Below are 18,727 nucleotides of genomic sequence, written 5' to 3' on the forward strand. Positions count from 1 at the left end.
GTATGTACCAAAGTGATGGTTCCAGCAATGTGTGGTCCATAGGCTAATAAGACTCAGGAATATTTCAGACGGTTTATTTAGTCCTGATAATTTTACTTTGAAAATACTGTAAATGAATCCAGCAATGGAAAATCTCAGGCAAGAGCAGCGGCGTATATCTGCGAGAATGACTATCTCCGGGGAGAATAAAGAAACTTATTGAACATGGAGGAGCAGCCAAGGATTCTGGTCACTAATGAAAGTACCTGCAGTTTATTCACAGTCTGACTTATTGCTCCTCAATCTCTAAGATATAGAAGAAAGGCAGATGATAAATGTATTTTGCAGGGAATAGACCCCCTCGGAATAGCCGTGAGGAAAAGGAACCGGTAGACAATTTGGCCTTGAAAAGACTCTGTACATAAAGACGCCGCTGTAATTTATTGCCAATGTACAGTAAATATATGAAAGCGGATTTTTTTTATTTTTCAACAACACGATTTATTAGATTACATATAGAATTATTCCACATAATAAGTTCCTTTGTAAATACCTTCACTTTGTACTGATCCTAAGTAATAGTCTATATTAAATCCTTGAGCTGCGCTCACTATTCTGCTAGTGCAGTCACTGTGTACATACATTACATTACTTATCCTGTATTATACTCCAGAGCTGCGCTCACTATTCTGCTGGTACAGTCACTGTGTACATACATTACATTACTTATCCTGTATTATACTCCAGAGCTGCACTCACTATTCTGCTAGTGCAGTCACTGTGTACATACATTACATTACTTATCCTGTATTATACTCCAGAGCTGCGCTCACTATTCTGCTGGTACAGTCACTGTGTACATACATTACATTACTTATCCTGTATTATACTCCAGAGCTGCGCTCACTATTCTGCTGGTACAGTCACTGTGTACATACATTACATTACTTATCCTGTATTATACTCCAGAGCTGCGCTCACTATTCTGCTGGTACAGTCACTGTGTACATACATTACATTACTTATCCTGTATTATACTCCAGAGCTGCACTCACTATTCTGCTAGTGCAGTCACTGTATACATACATTACATTACTTATCCTGTATTATACTCCAGAGCTGCACTCACTATTCTGCTGGTACAGTCACTGTGTACATACATTACATTACTTATCCTGTATTATACTCCAGAGCTGTGCTCACTATTCTGCTGGTACAGTCACTGTGTACATACATTACATTACTTATCCTGTATTATACTCCAGAGCTGCGCTCACTATTCTGCTGGTACAGTCACTGTGTACATACATTACATTACTTATCCTGTATTATACTCCAGAGCTGCACTCACTATTCTGCTGGTGCAGTCAATGTGTACATTAGATTACATTACTTATCCTGTATTATACTCCAGAGCTGTGCTCACTATTCTGCTGGTACAGTCACTGTGTACATACATTACATTACTTATCCTGTATTATACTCCAGAGCTGCGCTCACTATTCTGCTGGTACAGTCACTGTGTACATACATTACATTACTTATCCTGTATTATACTCCAGAGCTGTGCTCACTATTCTGCTGGTACAGTCACTGTGTACATACATTACATTACTTATCCTGTATTATACTCCAGAGCTGCGCTCACTATTCTGCTGGTGCAGTCACTGTGTACATACATTACATTACTTATCCAATATTATACTCCAGAGCTGCGCTCACTATTCTGCTAGTACAGTCACTGTGTACATACATTACATTACTGATCCTGTATTATACTCCAGAGCTGCGCTCACTATTCTGCTGGTGCAGTCACTGTGTACATACATTACATTACTTATCCTGTATTATACTCCAGAGCTGCGCTCACTATTCTGCTGGTACAATCACTGTGTACATACATTACATTACTTATCCTGTATTATACTCCAGAGCTGTGCTCACTATTCTGCTGGTGCAGTCACTGTGTACATACATTACATTACTTATCCTATATTATACTCCAGAGCTGCGCTCACTATTCTGCTGGTACAGTCACTGTGTACATACATTACATTACTTATCCTGTATTATACTCCAGAGCTGCGCTCACTATTCTGCTGGTGCAGTCACTGTGTACATACATTACAATACTTATCCTGTATTATACTCCAGAGCTGCGCTCACTATTCTGCTGGTACAATCACTGTGTACATACATTACTTATCCTGTACTGATCCTGAGTTACATCCTGTATTATACTCCAGAGCTGCGCTCACTATTCTGCTGGTGCAGTCACTGTGTACATACATTACATTACTTATCCTGTATTATACCCCAGAGCTGCGCTCACTATTCTGCTGGTACAGTCACTGTGTACATACATTACATTACTTATCCTGTATTATACTCCAGAGCTGCACTCACTATTCTGCTGGTGCAGTCACTGTGTACATACATTACATTATGTATCCTGTATTATACCCCAGAGCTGCACTCACTATTCTGCTGGTACAATCACTGTGTACATACATTACATTACTTATCCTGTACTGATCCTGAGTTACATCCGGTATTATACTCCAGAGCTGCGCTCACTATTCTGCTGGTACAGTCACTGTGTACATACATTACATTATTTATCCTGTATTATACTCCAGAGCTGCACTCACTATTCTGCTGGTGCAGTCACTGTGTACATACATTACATTACTTATCCTGTACTGATCCTGTATTATACTCCAGAGCAGCGCTCACTATTCTGCTGGTACAGTCACTGTGTACATACATTACATTACTTATCCTGTATTATACTCCAGAGCTGCGCTCACTATTCTGCTGGTGTAGTCACTGTGTACATACATTACATTACTTATCCTGTATTATACTCCAGAGCTGCACTCACTATTCTGCTGGTACAGTCACTGTGTACATACATTACATTACTTATCCTGTATTATACTCCAGAGCTGCGCTCACTATTCTGCTGGTGAAGTCACTGTGTACATACATTACAATACTTATCCTGTATTATACTCCAGAGCTGCGCTCACTATTCTGCTGGTACAATCACTGTGTACATACATTACTTATCCTGTACTGATCCTGAGTTACATCCTGTATTATACTCCAGAGCTGCGCTCACTATTCTGCTGGTGCAGTCACTGTGTACATACATTACATTACTTATCCTGTATTATACTCAGAGCTGCGCTCACTATTCTGCTGGTGCAGTCACTGTGTACATACAATACATTACTTATCCAGTATTATACTCCAGAGCTGCACTCACTATTCTGCTGGTGCAGTCACTGTGTACATACATTACATTACTTATCCTGTATTATACTCCAGAGCTGCGCTCACTATTCTGCTGGTGCAGTCACTGTGTACATACATTACATTACTTATCCTGTATTATACTCCAGAGCTGTGCTCACTATTCTGCTGGTGGAGTCACTGTGTACATACATTACATTACTTATCCTGTATTATACCCCAGAGCTGCGCTCACTATTCTGCTGGTACAGTCACTGTATACATACATTACATTACTTATCCTGTATTATACTCCAGAGCTGCACTCACTATTCTGCTGGTACAATCACTGTGTACATACATTACATTACTTATCCTGTACTGATCCTGAGTTACATCCGGTATTATACTCCAGAGCTGCGCTCACTATTCTGCTGGTACAGTCACTGTGTACATACATTACATTACTTATCCTGTATTATGCTCCAGAGCTGCACTCACTATTCTGCTGGTGCAGTCACTGTGTACATACATTACATTACTTATCCTGTATTATACTCCAGAGCTGCGCTCACTATTCTGCTGGTGTAGTCACTGTGTACATACATTACATTACTTATCCTGTATTATACTCCAGAGCTGCACTCACTATTCTGCTGGTGCAGTCACTGTGTACATACATTACATTACTTATCCTGTATTATACTCCAGAGCTGCGCTCACTATTCTGCTGGTACAGTCACTGTGTACATACATTACATTACTTATCCTGTATTATACTCCAGAGCTGCACTCACTATTCATACACTATTGCAATACATAACTTATCCTTTCTCAAAAATGTAAAAGTAATGCTGTCATACTCGCCTCACCAATTTATTTCTCCAGATGATTTCCTCACATCCTTCTAATTTACTTGCAGTACCCACTTTCACCACTAGTAGCAGCAGAGTCTTTCCTCAGACATAAGTACAGCAGTGCCTATCTGGCTAATCTTGCAGTTATATTCTATGAACGCCCTGAGCTTTAGAAATCGAGACCCTTCAGAATGACGTACACCTGAGACATGACAAAGCCTTTATTTTAGTCATCAAGAAAAACTCTGCCACAAATCCTATTTCTGCCTCCATACGCTCTATAACCCTTTAAGAACCCTCCAGTTACACCAATTAGATTCAGCCTAAAAAGTTGAAAGCGATTTTACAGCTGGAATTGAACACTCAAGTGTTGACTATGAGAAATATAATTTTGAGTCATAACTTGTTTCCCGCTGTGGAAATCCGACATGTAACAGATAAATGGAAGAGCCTTGTAAACGCCGCCATCCATACACAGGTGAATACAGATGATGCTCTCGCACGAAAGCAGATTAACCTATTGAATCCTAATTCCAGTTCAGGAGGAGAAGAGGCGAGGTTATTCTACTATGCCGAATCCAAACAATACAGCATATTCGTGTTTCCCTGGGGGCTCCATGTTGTTGTCTTCCTATGGCCTAGACTTAAAGGGGTTGCCTATTTTAGAAAGAAACATCTTAAAGTTTGAAGTCTACACTAATTCGCCCCAGTATAGAGCAGATAGAAGAGCATCTCTCACGGTGGAGGACCCATTATGTTCAAGGGTTCTATTGACTGCCCTTTCATTTGAATCGACAGCTTGTAATACTTCATTTCCCCTGTTGGGGTGCTGCAGAGAAATTGTATGCCATGACGAAGGAACCAGTAGCGTTCCGAAACGCGTAGCATCAAAAGTCAGCTCCATGCACGTGTACCTGCCACCTCCACCTCAGTATGCTGAATGAAATATTTTAGATGAAAAAATAAAAGCTACATTTTAAGGATTCTTGGTGACGCTGGATTCATTCCGAATTTTGTGGAGAAATTGTATACTTATTGTCAGGTCTTCTCTATAGATAATTGGGGGCTCTTGCAGTAGGACACTCTCAAAGGGTTAATGTTAGTAAAGTAATACATTGGTAACAAGTCGGGGGTGGGATTCGTTTTTGCCATTGTCCTTCCGAGTTCAAAATAAGGAATGGAAAAAGTCCACATTAATCTTAGCCTTGTGAGGAACTTGTATGACTACAATACTTCATGAGTCCTGTTGGAAGATGAGCAATCCAAGATGGATTTATTGCAAAATTTCAAACTTTTGGGGCTCACTATCCAAAAATCAGACTCCAGAGTTTATTAAGTGGAGGCAAAGAGTAATTAAAAAACCTTGATACTCAAGTTCTTGCACCTTTCCTGGGCTCCCTTGGGGCTCTCTTCAGTTGTCTTCTGTCCTCCTTGCATTAAAGCATCATGATGTACCCTGGAGGAACCTCTTAGCCAAAATGCCCGCAAGGGTGGCTTCTTCATGGGTTACCACTCCAATATGCCTCAGTAGCTGAAGGCAAGGTTTCCTTTACCAAGAACGGGTTGCAGGAGAGGTAAGTAACTATATGGCTACACATAATCACCTAGACTTCTCAGAAGAACACCCTTAGAAGATTCTGAAATAAATAAATGTTAAAAGTCATCTTCCAGCCCCCCGGGTAATGTTAGGGACCACTGAGACCTCTGATGCTTTAATGCAAATGTCATGATGCTGGTGCACCCCATGTGACTTTTCCGCACCTCCAATGGACCTCCAGAGTATAATAGTGATTTGTATGTGGTGAGCTCCAAAAATTTCAGGAAATTTTGTAACCCATCTGGCTCATTATGAACCAATGTACACATCTCTATACAGTACTCATGAAATACTATTGTCTTAGAGCAGAGGTTCCCAAAGTTTTTTTTTCTCGTAGACCACTTTCAAATTTTACTGGTTTCGGTGGACCCCCTGCTGCTACATTTCTACTATATTCCCAAAACTCGTCAAAAAATGTGAAGATTAGATCTAACGTAGACCCCTGTCGAGTCTCCCGTGGACCCCTGTGGGAATCACTGTCTTAGAGGTTTAGAGGTTCCTCACAAAGGTTCCTCACAAATTCGGTCCAAAACTAAACAGGATCTCTTATGCTTGACATGGACTTGACAGATGAATGAATACATTTGGCCCAAATTGAATTTGTTGCCAATTTACAAAAAAATTTGAGATTTGGCAAATACAAATCTTTTGGGATTTCACTCAAAATGAGGTCTGGTATTTTACAGATTACAAAGACAGAGAAGAAGGACATTGGGTGGTGGCCCAATTGGCTTCCCAATAAAGCCTGGCTGACTTCTCTCCTCTAGCTCCCATCATAGGTGTGGTTACTGATGTCTCAGTGGATGAAGTCATATATCTTACTGTCAATGAGACATTTCTATTGTTCTTTTGGTATAAAAGAGCTCGAAACAGGTGGGATACAGTCCTAGAAGACCTCAGGGTGTCATTCACAACCAAATTATTTAGGCTTAAGGGGTTTAAGTGTGGGCAACCACTTTAGTGACCCTGCTGTATGGCACCAGTGATGATTGGGCCACCATTGATGAGGATTAATGTGTCCCGAGATGTCCTGACTTTCTATTGATGGTGGATGTTGGTGGAAAGGGTTGGGATGTTGGATTTTATGATGCTCAATATCAGTTGGTCTACAGCTAAGGTGTATAGTCAAATTAAGTGAAGACTCTGGTTGATACAATGTTGACACCATACTGCGGCAGTGAATATGATACCAAGGCTTTAGAATGGGTTTCCATGGAACTGTCTTCATGTAACACACATTTTTTGTCTTTTTGGACTTCTTGTAACCATAGCTAGTTCTAGACCTGACCTGCTCGATATCCTTTTATTTTCCAGCTCGATTGTCTCTAACGTATCAATACGCACAAGATTCCAAAATGGGATTTGTTATCAATGCGATATACGCCATGGCATACGGCCTTCACAATATGCAGGTGTCTCTGTGTCCCGGATATGCCGGCCTATGTGATGCTATGAAGCCGATAGATGGACAGAAGCTGTTGGACTGTATCATGAAGGCCAATTTCACCGGTGTAGCTGGCGACATGATCGTGTTTGATGAAAATGGAGACTCACCTGGAAGGTATGTCGTATCTGTAATATTCATAAACTCAGTGTATCAAATATCAAGAAGGGCAAATACCTAGAGACTCTTCAGATCCCAGAGTATAATAAGTGGGGCCCAGGGTGGTGCGGAAATATAATAAACACTGATACTCTCCTTCCCTCACCTCTCCTGAGTTCTCACAGTCATCTTCTGGCCTCTTACCAACTTGAGTGATGTCAAGACCCCAGGAAACCACTAAGACTCGTAATTGGGTCTCCAGCCTCATCCAATCTCTTGGGCAAGCCAATGTCATAATCAGGGGCGTAACTTGTATAGTTGCACCATGGGCCCAGGAACCTTAGGGGGCCCATAAACACTGCCATCAGTATTGAGATTCCAGCTTCCATCTGGTCCATAAGCCAAGGAGACCCACAGATGACCCTAACCACATTAAGGTTGCTTGAACTCTTTAGCACCACAACCATCACTATCAAGAATTCGTTGTAGGGATGAAGTAGGGGGCCCCGGACAAAATATTGCAAAACTTTAGTTACGCCATTGGTCATAATGCTTTGACCCAAGCCCATCATTTCACCCAGGTCGGAAGACAACCAAAGAGGAACTTTGGGACTCCGCTTCAAACCCCAAATTATAGTAATGATTGGTGGGTGGTGAACCCCAAATGTTTTCGGTTCAGTAGAAATTTTTGGAAAATTCACAACAAATCCTTCTCGTTACAAATTGCTCATTTCTACTCATAAAGCATGCTCAAATTCTGCACCCTACAAACTCCACACAGTACCTGGGTCTTCTATTCCAGTAATATCCATATATGATTGATGTCCATATACAGGATAGAATTAATACAATTGTTGGGTAGGGATTAGAGATGAGCAAACGGCGTTTGATCGAATTGATATTCGATCGAATATCAGGCCGTTTGAGGTGTTCGATTGCAATTGAACACCAGGTGGCAAACTCACTAAAAATTCGTATCCCCTTCCACCTTCCCTAGTGCGTTTTTTACACCAAAAAAAATACGACAATGTAGGCAGTGAAAAAAAATCGGGAAAAGGAAATGCCAGCCGGAAACAGAGAACCTCCAATTTAGACAAATGGTGGATTTACCATTCAACTAATTTGGTATTGTGAACTATGTGACTGTGAGACAGGGACACATCTACAGGCAGGGTTAGCTAGGGATTACCTTTATTTAGGGGGGAATGTCACTCACCCAGCTCTTTGGGACTCTATCTTGTCGGGATCCCTGTCAGCTGACTTTTTCCCATAGGAATGCATTGGCCAGCGTTGATTGGCTGAATGCCCGTACACTGGCCAATCAACGCTGGTCAATGCATTTCTATAGTGAGATATAGCAGAGCCCGTGCAGGTTTGGGCTTAGGGGTTTGTAGTACTAACACGCTCAGCTTGGCTATTCCTTAGTACTACTAACATGCTCAGCTGGGCTATAACACTAAGGAATAGCCGAGCTAAGCGTGTTAGTAGTACTAAGGAATAGCCAAGCTGAGCTAGTCGTGTTAGTGCAGGAGGAGTAGCTGGAGGGATGGTTGGGTGTAGTGCAGAGCTCTTTCATCTATCCGGAGTAGCCGGGCTAACCACACGGCCAGCTCTGCTATATCTCGCTATAGAAATGCATTGACCAGCATTGATTGGCCAGTCTATGGGATTCGGCCAATCAACGCTGGTTCTGCCTGAGGAGGCAGAGTCTAAAATCGGACCAGAATGGAAACTGCTGTGGACTTATTTTAGACTCCGCCTCCTCAGGCAGAACCAGCGTTGATTGGCTGAATCCCATAGACTGGCCAATCAATGCTGGTCAATGCATTCCTAGGCAAAAAAGTCCACTCCGGCATATTGCAAGCTGACAGGGATCCCGACATAATAAAGGTACTTGATGCCCACAGACATGCCTCCCCTGCTGTCCCAGTTGCTTTCCAGGGTGTTGGCATCATTTCCTGGGGTGTCATAGTGGACTTGGTGACTCTCCTGAGTCAAATGGTGGGATCCCCTGTAGCGAAGCATTTTCTCCCATAGACTATAATGGGGTTCGATATTCGATTGAATAGTCAAATATTGAGCGGCTATTCAAAACGAATATCGAATCTCAAACATTTTACTGTTCGCTCATATTAGTAGGGATCTCCAACAACCTTAGACTAAAATTTGAAGTATCATAAACCACTTTCCTCTCAGCGACCCATAATCTAGATTTCTCTCCTAGGTATGAGATCATGAATTTTAAGAAAATGGGTAAGGATTATTTTGATTACATCAACGTTGGAAGCTGGGACAACGGAGAACTAAAGATGGACGACGATGAAATCTGGTCAAATAAGAATTCCGTCATTAGATCAGTCTGTAGCGAGCCGTGCGCAAAAGGAGAAATAAAGGTAATGGACGCTTTAGGGGATTGTTCTAAAGATGATGTAAAGTTAATAGTCTCTTTCCTACAGAAACACACTCGGGTTCTGAAAGATTCAGCAGGGACGAGACATCCGATAGACTCCGAGCACACGGCGCAGCTCTGACGTCACCGAGGAAGAGTCCGCTCGGAAGAGAGAATGTGCTACACATGAGAATATCTCATTACCAGCCACATTCAGACTGCAATGCAACATAATGTACTTTCATGGGTTCTATCTTTTCTTTTTCTGCTTTAGATGCATATTAACATTTCTTGATTTCTTTTTTGGATCCCATTTCCGAATCCTCCAAGGCTCAATCCTTGTTTCATGCTGATCTCATTTGCAGGTAATCCGTAAAGGCGAGGTGAGCTGCTGCTGGACCTGCACCCCTTGTAAAGACAATGAGATTGTGTTCGATGAATACACCTGTAAAGCTTGTGAACTGGGCTCCTGGCCAACGGACGACCTCACAGGTAACTAGCCCAACGTTCACCATGATGAGGTTTCCCCACTGTTGTTGTTGAGTTACTGTTCGAAAAGTGAGTGAGTAGATAGTAACGTGTTACAGGAAAATACTACAGGTTGCTTCCAAGCCTTCTGGGACACCCAGCACCATGGGCAAGACCATGGAACCATCTTACTTTTTGTACCTCATCTGCACGCTTTGTTCCTGGTGTTAGCAGAAGCTCCAACGTTGGACCCATCAAGAAGGGTTTCCATGATTGTTGTCACTATCGAACTGCATCCTTTTGGCTACGATCAAGTGTATTATCTGTTCCTATCAGTGGTTAGGCTTGGTCCAGTGGTAACATATGGGTACAATACAACTACGTTGAGGAGTAGACACCTTGGCCATTCACCAATAATGGATGAAGTGGAGTCTCATGATCAAAACCTTGAGGTTGGATAGTTTTGAAGCCTGAAGAGCAAAACTACAGAAGGTTTGACCGTTCGGTGCCTGAACTCATTGAGGATGGGATCCCACTAAATGATGACACATTTGCTCACTTTACTTTTGCCCAGACCCAGGCCTTTGTGCATATATCAGTTGACCTTCTTTATTTAATTCTAATTTTGTTGTATGTTCACTTTCAATTTTTTAGGGTGTACTGCTCTCTCAGGGTGCCTTATGGGAAGTCTAGGTGATTTTGTGGGGCCATCAAGTTCCCCATCTCTCCTTTCTGGAAGAGAAAAACCTTGCCTTGCCTGGGGATCCTGGAGTGGTAGCCCATGTAGAAGCTACCCTTGCCAAGTATTCTGGTTAAGAAGGTTGGGGAAGGATCCTTGTTGTTGAAGAAACATAATAATAACTGATACTAAGCTTCCTTCACCTCTTCCTCGTGGTCCTTTTCAGTCGTCTTCCACCTTCTTCTGGCCTCCAGGATGCACTAACATCATAATACTTGGACGCAAATCCATAATGTCACCCGGGAGGCCAGAAGAAGACCAAGCCCAGGAGAGGTGACAGAAAGTGAGTACCAGTGTTTGTTTCCACCTCTCTCCTCCAAAAGACCCCGGAGTATAATAGCGATTTGTGTATGGCTAAACCCCAAAATTTCAGGTTCTACCAATCTAAAATTTTTGAAAAATTTGTAGCAAACCCAACTTGTTATGAACCAGTTCATTTACTTCTTCTCATAAGGTCCCACCTGGAGAGGGCTTGTGATGGATCATATCCACGTGCCGTATATGATTTTCTCCCCTCTACACAGCTTACATAGGCAGTGGATTCGGAGCTCTGTATCGGCGGGGTAGACATTCCCTTTAAGTACATGATTAGCCAGGCTTTCTGGATTCATTTTGCATCTGAAAAGACACCATAAGGTGATATAGCTTGTGAAATAACCACAATAGAAGATGAAAACGTATGTCATATATTACCATCGCAGCTCAATTTACATTGTAATGTGGATTTTAATGAGATAACACCGGCACATCTGACCTGCTGAGTGAATAGGGAAGGTGAGATCAAACAAGAGAACTACCATCAGGGGCCTGGCACCATCATTTTAGATAACAATGAGCAGTGGTACTATAAGGCGAGAGACACACGGGCTGTCACTGGTGTAATTATCATCTGCTCCGCTCTCATAGAGAATAATTAAACCATCACAGGGTATTGATGTGAATACTCCAGCCAATATTCAAATGTTAAATTATTTCTTAGTCTATGAAACTTTGCTACGTTTATCTTCTGGAAACATCTATCATGATCATTGTCTTTGTACCTGGCAACTGTAATTCTGTCTCTACTTGCAGAATGTTTATTACCCCCCTCAGTCACCAATAAATAGTAAATAGAAGAGAGGAGGGGAGAGGAGGGGTATGCAGCTGCAATCATCTCCCTCCTTGTGTAGGTGAGACCAATGGCATCCAATGGCAGTCTCTGGATTGCAAAGACTGAAACAACCCTTTATTGTGACAGCTATTCCTGACAGAACCCCTCCCCCCCATTGCAAATAAGACCTATTATGACAATGTGTTTCATTCCTTCTATTCCGGCAGTCTATAAACAAGGCTCCTGATCACTGGTAGTATGTGGATGCCACCTTTCTTTGCTGAAAAGGGTGCGATTTATATAATAGAAGTCAATGGATTTTTCAATATACTGCAATACATTAATGTTGGAGTATATTGTACTGGTGATCAGATCCCTAGCACTGAAGCCATCAAAGGCTCGGTTCACATATGCGCCCGGTCTCCGTATGGGCATTCTGTTCGCCTCCCCGCATAAGAATGAGCTGCAAGCAGCGCTTTCCTCTCCGCATTTTTCGCCCTTCTTAGGTGGAAACCGAACGGAAACCACACAGACCCCATTATAGTCTATGGGGTCCGTGGGTTTCCTAAGGTAACCGCTTTTTTATGCAGAGTATGTTTCCATTCGGGGGGGTCCTCAAATGAAACCCCTGAACGGAAACCCATGTTCAGATTTGTACCAAGCCTAAGAATGTGTTCACACAGTGTTTTTTGCAGGCAGATTTTGACACGGAATCCGCTTGAAAAAAAGTCTCCCATTCACTTCACTTCATTTCAGGTCGTGGGAAAAAGAAGTGACTTGCCTTATCTTCCCATGGATTCCACGGCTGACTCAGACACGGTATCCGCGGCTCGAGACTCACTCCTGATTAGGTCCATTCATTCCGGCCTAATCAGGAGACAGATGCCGCAATGGGATACCGATGCACTGCGCTAACCGCGCAGAGCATCGACACAGCGGAAAAGGTTTTTGCCGTGTGAATATACCCTAAGGGTCCATTCACACGGAGTAACGCGAGGCTTTTTTTGTGCTTATTTTGTGCTTATTTTTACGGCCGTAAAAAGACGTTTCCATTGAGTTCTATAGTAAAATACGCCTGTATTTTTACGTCCGTAATTTTACATCCGTAAAATAACGGATGTAAAATTACGGACGTAAAAATAAGCACAAAATAAGCACAAAAAACGCCTCGCGTTACTCAGTGTGAATGGACCCTAAGGGGACATCACATGGAGTAATTTGGAGCTGATTCTGACGCGATAACTCGCGTCAGAATCTGCGCAAAAATAAAGCAATCAATCAATGGGTTCCATGTTCCACTGAAATCAATGGGAGGCTTTTTTCCCCATTGAGTTCAATGGGTTCCATGCAGAAAACGGAACCCATTGAAGTCAATGGGAGGCTTTATTTCCGCACTGATTCTGACGCGAATTATTGCATCAGAATCAGCGCCAAATTACTCCGTGTGAATGCCCCCTAAGAGACCTAAATTTGAGGCAGATTTCACCTCAATACCATGTGAAATCTGTCTTCTATTCAATTGAATGGAAGGCGGGCACTGATTTTCTTTCCTCTACCTACTACATTTGCCCCATGGTATGGAATTTGCACTTTCCAAAAAATTCTGCTTTAAATTCTTGAAGCTCAACATTTCAGCTACAAAAAAATTCCTGAAGCTGAATTTTTTAGCTTGGAAAAATACCACCATAGGGTTATACCCTAAAAGGGCATTAACACGGGGCAAAATGGCTTGGATTCTGCACCGTTAAAAATCCTCCCCATAGAACCCTATTGAGAGGCTTTTTTACCGTTCGGATTCTGGCGCCAATCCCGCACGGAATTCACACGAATTTTTTTGTATGAAATCCGCACGGAGTCGCGCCAGAATCCGAGCCATTTTGCTCCATGTAAATGCCCCCTTAAGGTAAAAAAAAAATGTTAAAAAGTTAAATTAAATCAAAAAAACATAAAATCCCCCATTCCCTAAATTGTAAACAAAAATAATAAAACAAAAACAAGCTATTAGCATTCACAAATTTCCAAATAGTAAAGATATAAAACAATTCATCCCCTACGTTGGACCCTGTCAAACTGATTTTTTTTTTTGTCCATTTGTCAAATGGGCAAAAAAAAAAAAAAAAAAAAATTGGATAAATAAAAAGTACAACTTACCCCCAAAAAATACAACCTACACATCCCCATGCAGAGAAAATATAAAGGTTACAGGAGACAGAATATGGCGACTTAAAATTTTGGATTTTTACTAATGTGAATGTTTTCCAGGTTCCCAGTACATTGTATAGAATATTAAATGGTGCCATTAAAAAGCATGATTTGTCATGCAAAAAATAAGCCCTCATTAGGGATGAGCGATCAGGATTGGAAAAGATCAAGTGAATTTCACGATCGGGATCAGCTGGAAAATGATCGGAAATCGGATTTTGAAATCTCAAGATTGGCTCAACCCTAAAAGTGACTCTTTCTATGGAGAAGCTTTGACTAGGGTTGAGCGATCGGGGTCGGAAAAGATCGGATCCTGATCGTCGAATTAGCAAATTTCACGATCGCGATCGGGACATGGTGGAAAATGATCGGAAATCGGATTCTGAAATCTCAAGATCGGCTCAACCCTAAAAGTGACTCTTTCCATGAAGAAGCATTGACTAGGGTTGAGCGATCGGGAAAGATCGGATCCTGATCGTCGAATGAGTGAATTTCACGACCGTGATCAGGATCGGCTGGAAAATGATCGTAAACCAGATTTTGAAATCTCAAGATTGGCTCAACCCTAAAAGTGACTCTTTCTATGGAGAAGCATTGACTAAGATCGGATCCTGATCGTCGAACGAGCGAATTTCACGATCACGATTGGGATCGGCTGGAAAATGATCGGAAATCGGATTTTGAAATGTTAAGATCGGCTCAACCCTAAAAGTGACTTTTCCCATAGAGAAGCATTGACTAGGGTTGAGCGATCAGGGTTGGAAAAGATCGGATCCTGATCGTCGAACGAGCGAATTTCACGATCAGGATCAGCTGCAAAAATTATCAGAAATCGGATTTTAAAATCGATCCTGAAATCTCAAGATCGGCTCAACACATACAGACCTGTGAATGGAGAAATTAAAAAAAAAAAAAAAAAATAGAAGAAAAAATGAAACACGGGAAGGAGTTAATGATCAGCGTATATACTAACTCTAAGTTTGTCATTTAACTCTTGGCGCTGCTATTATTAGCCAGCTGAGGATTCTGGGATTTTTATATTTAAAGCTTCTTATACGCCTATAGAACATAAATCCCCTCCCCCTCCCTCCTAAGTCTTGGTGTATATTCATAGACTTCTACGTGCTGTGACAACCTTGCACTTCACATAGAAGACAGATGTTTTTGGATTTAACCGAGAATTAGAACTTGTAACCCATTGTGCAGATCCAAAAATAAGAGCCCTGATCCGTACCCCGTCCGCAGCGGCTTCAATGCTCCTTTGTAGGCGGCAGTGAGAACCCACACGTAACTGCAGAGCGTGGAAAGCGCCCGGCTAAAATTAATATTGAATCAATATCCAGCCTGGGGTTGGCGTATAAATCAAATGTGGCTTGTAGAGCTTGTAATAAAATATACACGGTGGACGAGCCGAGCGCCTGGCGCGTGCTGGAATTTTATTAAGGAATGTAAGAGCGGTAATATATACTGAAAAGTGTGAAATTGTTCAATTTCAATTTCAGGCCATGATGGATGTCCGACCTGATGAGTTCCTTTGAAATTAATAGATAATGAAGGCCGTGCAGGACTCGCTTAAAGGGATTGTCTACTTTAGGCAACTTCATTTTCATGTTCCCAATTAGAGGGAGGGGCTCTCAAGCTCGGTGCGTCTCCATCCTGCCAGGCAAATGGTTGCGGTACTACCAGAGGTCTAGCAGGATATTAATACTAAAAAATACTAATACTATTACTATTAAAGGGATTCTATCATTAAAGCAACTTTTTTTCTAATTACCACGTTGGAATAGCCTTAATAACCTTTAGATGTGGTCTTCGTCGCGCCGTTCCTTAGAAATACCGGTACTTACCGGTATGCTAATGAGGTCTCGGCAGCAATGGGGGCGTCCTTCTTCTTCATCTGCCTCCTCCCCTTGTCTGTCGTCTTCTTTCTTCGTCATGTCTGATGCCTGCGCAGTCGGCTCTGACAGCGAGACCCTGTTAGAGCCGACTGCGCATGCCGGCCGGCGGCCATATTTCCAAGGCTGCAATTGCGCGCATGCGCAGTACGCTCTTCACATCTTCGCCGAACAGAGTGTACTGCGCATGCTCAGTAAGGTCCGTACAGCCCTCCGACGCCTGGATGAGTTGACTCGGAGGGCTGTACGGACTTTACTGAGCATGCGCAGTACACTGTGTTCAGCGAAGACGTGAGGAGCGTACTGCGCATGCGCGCAATTGCTGCCTTGGAAATATGGCCGCCGATTGCGCAGGTGTCAGACATGACAAAGAAAGAAGACGACAGACAAGGGGAGGAGGCAGGTGAAGAAGAAGGACGGTCCCATTGCTGCCGAGACCTCATTAGCATACCGGTAAGTATCGGTATTTCTAAGGAACGGCGCAACGGAGACCACATCTTAAGGCTATTCCGACGTGGTAATTAGAAAAAAAGTTGCTTCAATGGTAGAATCCCTTTAAGAAAGGTTATTCTTCCCCTACCTTTAGATGTCTTCTCCGCGCAGCCGTTTTGATGATATTCACTGTATGCAAATGAGCCTCCAGAGAGCATTGCGCTGCCTGCAGACTCTCCAGTGATGCCCTCTATCTTCGTCTTCATCACGTCTTCAACTGAAAGCCCTGACTGCGCATGCGCGGCGGCCATTTTCCAGTGACGTCTTACGCGATTGTCCATTCTCCATTTCTGGAAATGTAATATCCAAAAGGATGAAAAGCCAGGGGCAATACGAGCCACGAAACAGGCCATAGACTTCACGAAACATCAGTGACTGAAGCTTGTTCTCCAGTCAACAGATGCTGTGAATGGTCAACATATTCTAGAAGGGCGAGTCCCGATCGGGAAGGAAGGGGGGGGGGGCACACCATACGCCATACGCCATGTCACTTCCAAATACTATGTTCTGCAATATTCATTCTGGCTACTAAGCCTAATACCAATTGCCAATTCTGTTGTTTTTTTCAGCCCATTTACATCACAGACAGGATTACAATACAAGATAACACCTATATAGATAACACACAAGGAACTTCTAGATAATAATCAGATTCCTTTTCGGTCTATGTAGGGGATTTGGTGGTCTGGTCGATATCCTGTAAGACAATGCTCAGCGTGTCGACAATGTATGCCGCATGTTAATCTCCACCGGGCGGGCGGATGAGAATATCTGTAGGTTTTTATCATTTGTATCCATGTATTTTCTTATTACAAAAAAAATCATTTTACTACAAAGCTGATTAAAATAATCTGAGAGATCGGGGATAGCGGCGCCCCGTGTGAGCAGGAGATAGCGGCCGTACAACGTATTAAGGAATGCCTGTCCCCTGCCCTCATCCATCGGAGTATATTTACTCCCTTCTCTAGGTGATTGGGTTTTCTCCAGGAAATCATTTCCGATCAGCAGGAACGCGGTGTGATGAAAGGCGACTTATCTACATATAATATCCCACTGTTGCTAGGAGACAATGTTTCGCCGCCGCACAGATAGAAGCCATTAACCATTCATGGTCGACTGCAGTCTCGTAAATCAGCAGATACAGCGTCGGCGCAATATCATTTCCTTTTCTAGCCGGACGAGAATGATGGCGATGTCAACTTTTATTTTACTGCTTGAAAGTATCAAAATTAAAAATGAAGCAACTTTGTAAATAGTTTTCGTTACAAATCCCCGACCGTTTAGTGTATACAGCTGCCGCGCGGATTTATGTGTCTCTATCTTGACGTGCGGCAGCCATAATCTCATCTGCAGTCTAGTGTTAGATGGATGCCGTAACACCATATATTCCTATCCAATAGTTGGTAGAGCCCAGCAGATGTTTCCTTACGGATGGGATTGAGCGACACAATACTCCCGGATGCCTGGTGACACTCTTGGTGTATGTGAGCCATCGGTTGGGTGCGGTTTCTCTGGCCGGCACTCGTCGGTCTCTATCTCCCAGTTTCGGGGGTCTGCCGACTCGGGGCACATTCCGACAATCACCATTCACCTTCCACTTCGTAATCACATAGGTCATTGTCGATTTTGGGTAATTCAGTTTGCTTGCTATGCCCCTTAAGGATCGACCATTTCTGTGGTATCCCACAATTACCCCTTTCTCGAAATCAGACACCTCTGCACTTCGTGGCATCTTGCAGGCGACTAATGCCAATGCTGTTTCCTATTTAACGGTGGAAGGCGTGACGTACATCACGAGCGCAGATATCTACATTGGCATGGGTGTCCAAATACTCATTGGTAGACACAATGTAAAAGTGATAGGACTGTAATGATGTGGAGAAATCTAAAAATTGGTTGCCATACTGTGAATACACTAGAGCAGGCATGTCAAACATGCGGCCCTTTACAGGCATATCTGCGGCCCGCACAAAAGTCTCAAACTTTGTCCCTAAACTTTAGAGACAAAGTTTGAGACTTTTGTGCGGGCCGCAGATGTACAAGGAAAGTGAGCGGTGGATTGGGGCCGCTCTGCTGGACGCAGCACTGCTCCAGCGGCCGCCCCTCACCCTTCGCAGAGAGCAGGTCTCCCTGCTCCGCTCCGCCCCCTCCTCCCTCCTCCCACCACTCCGCCCCCTCCTCCCTCCACTTCGCCCCCTCCTCCCCACACTCCGGGTGACATGGCCATGTAATCAGGCCC

The 18,727-nt window shown here is 43.0% G+C and overlaps 1 protein-coding gene across 10 annotated transcripts in view; it reads left to right on the forward strand.

Moving 5' to 3' along the window:
- The window catches only part of GRM5 (glutamate metabotropic receptor 5), a 282,158-nt gene that overhangs the window by 241,922 nt on the left and 21,509 nt on the right, over positions 1-18,727 (forward strand). For all 10 annotated transcript variants that reach the window (XM_075266190.1, XM_075266188.1, XM_075266191.1 and 7 more), the window contains exons 5-7: positions 6,985-7,231; positions 9,438-9,606; positions 9,968-10,094. In XM_075266190.1, the coding sequence (XP_075122291.1) occupies positions 6,985-7,231; positions 9,438-9,606; positions 9,968-10,094 (543 nt within the window). The remainder of the gene's footprint in view (positions 1-6,984; positions 7,232-9,437; positions 9,607-9,967; positions 10,095-18,727) is intronic.

This window comes from Leptodactylus fuscus, chromosome 2, assembly GCF_031893055.1.
Source record: "Leptodactylus fuscus isolate aLepFus1 chromosome 2, aLepFus1.hap2, whole genome shotgun sequence".
NCBI lineage: Eukaryota > Metazoa > Chordata > Amphibia > Anura > Leptodactylidae > Leptodactylus > Leptodactylus fuscus.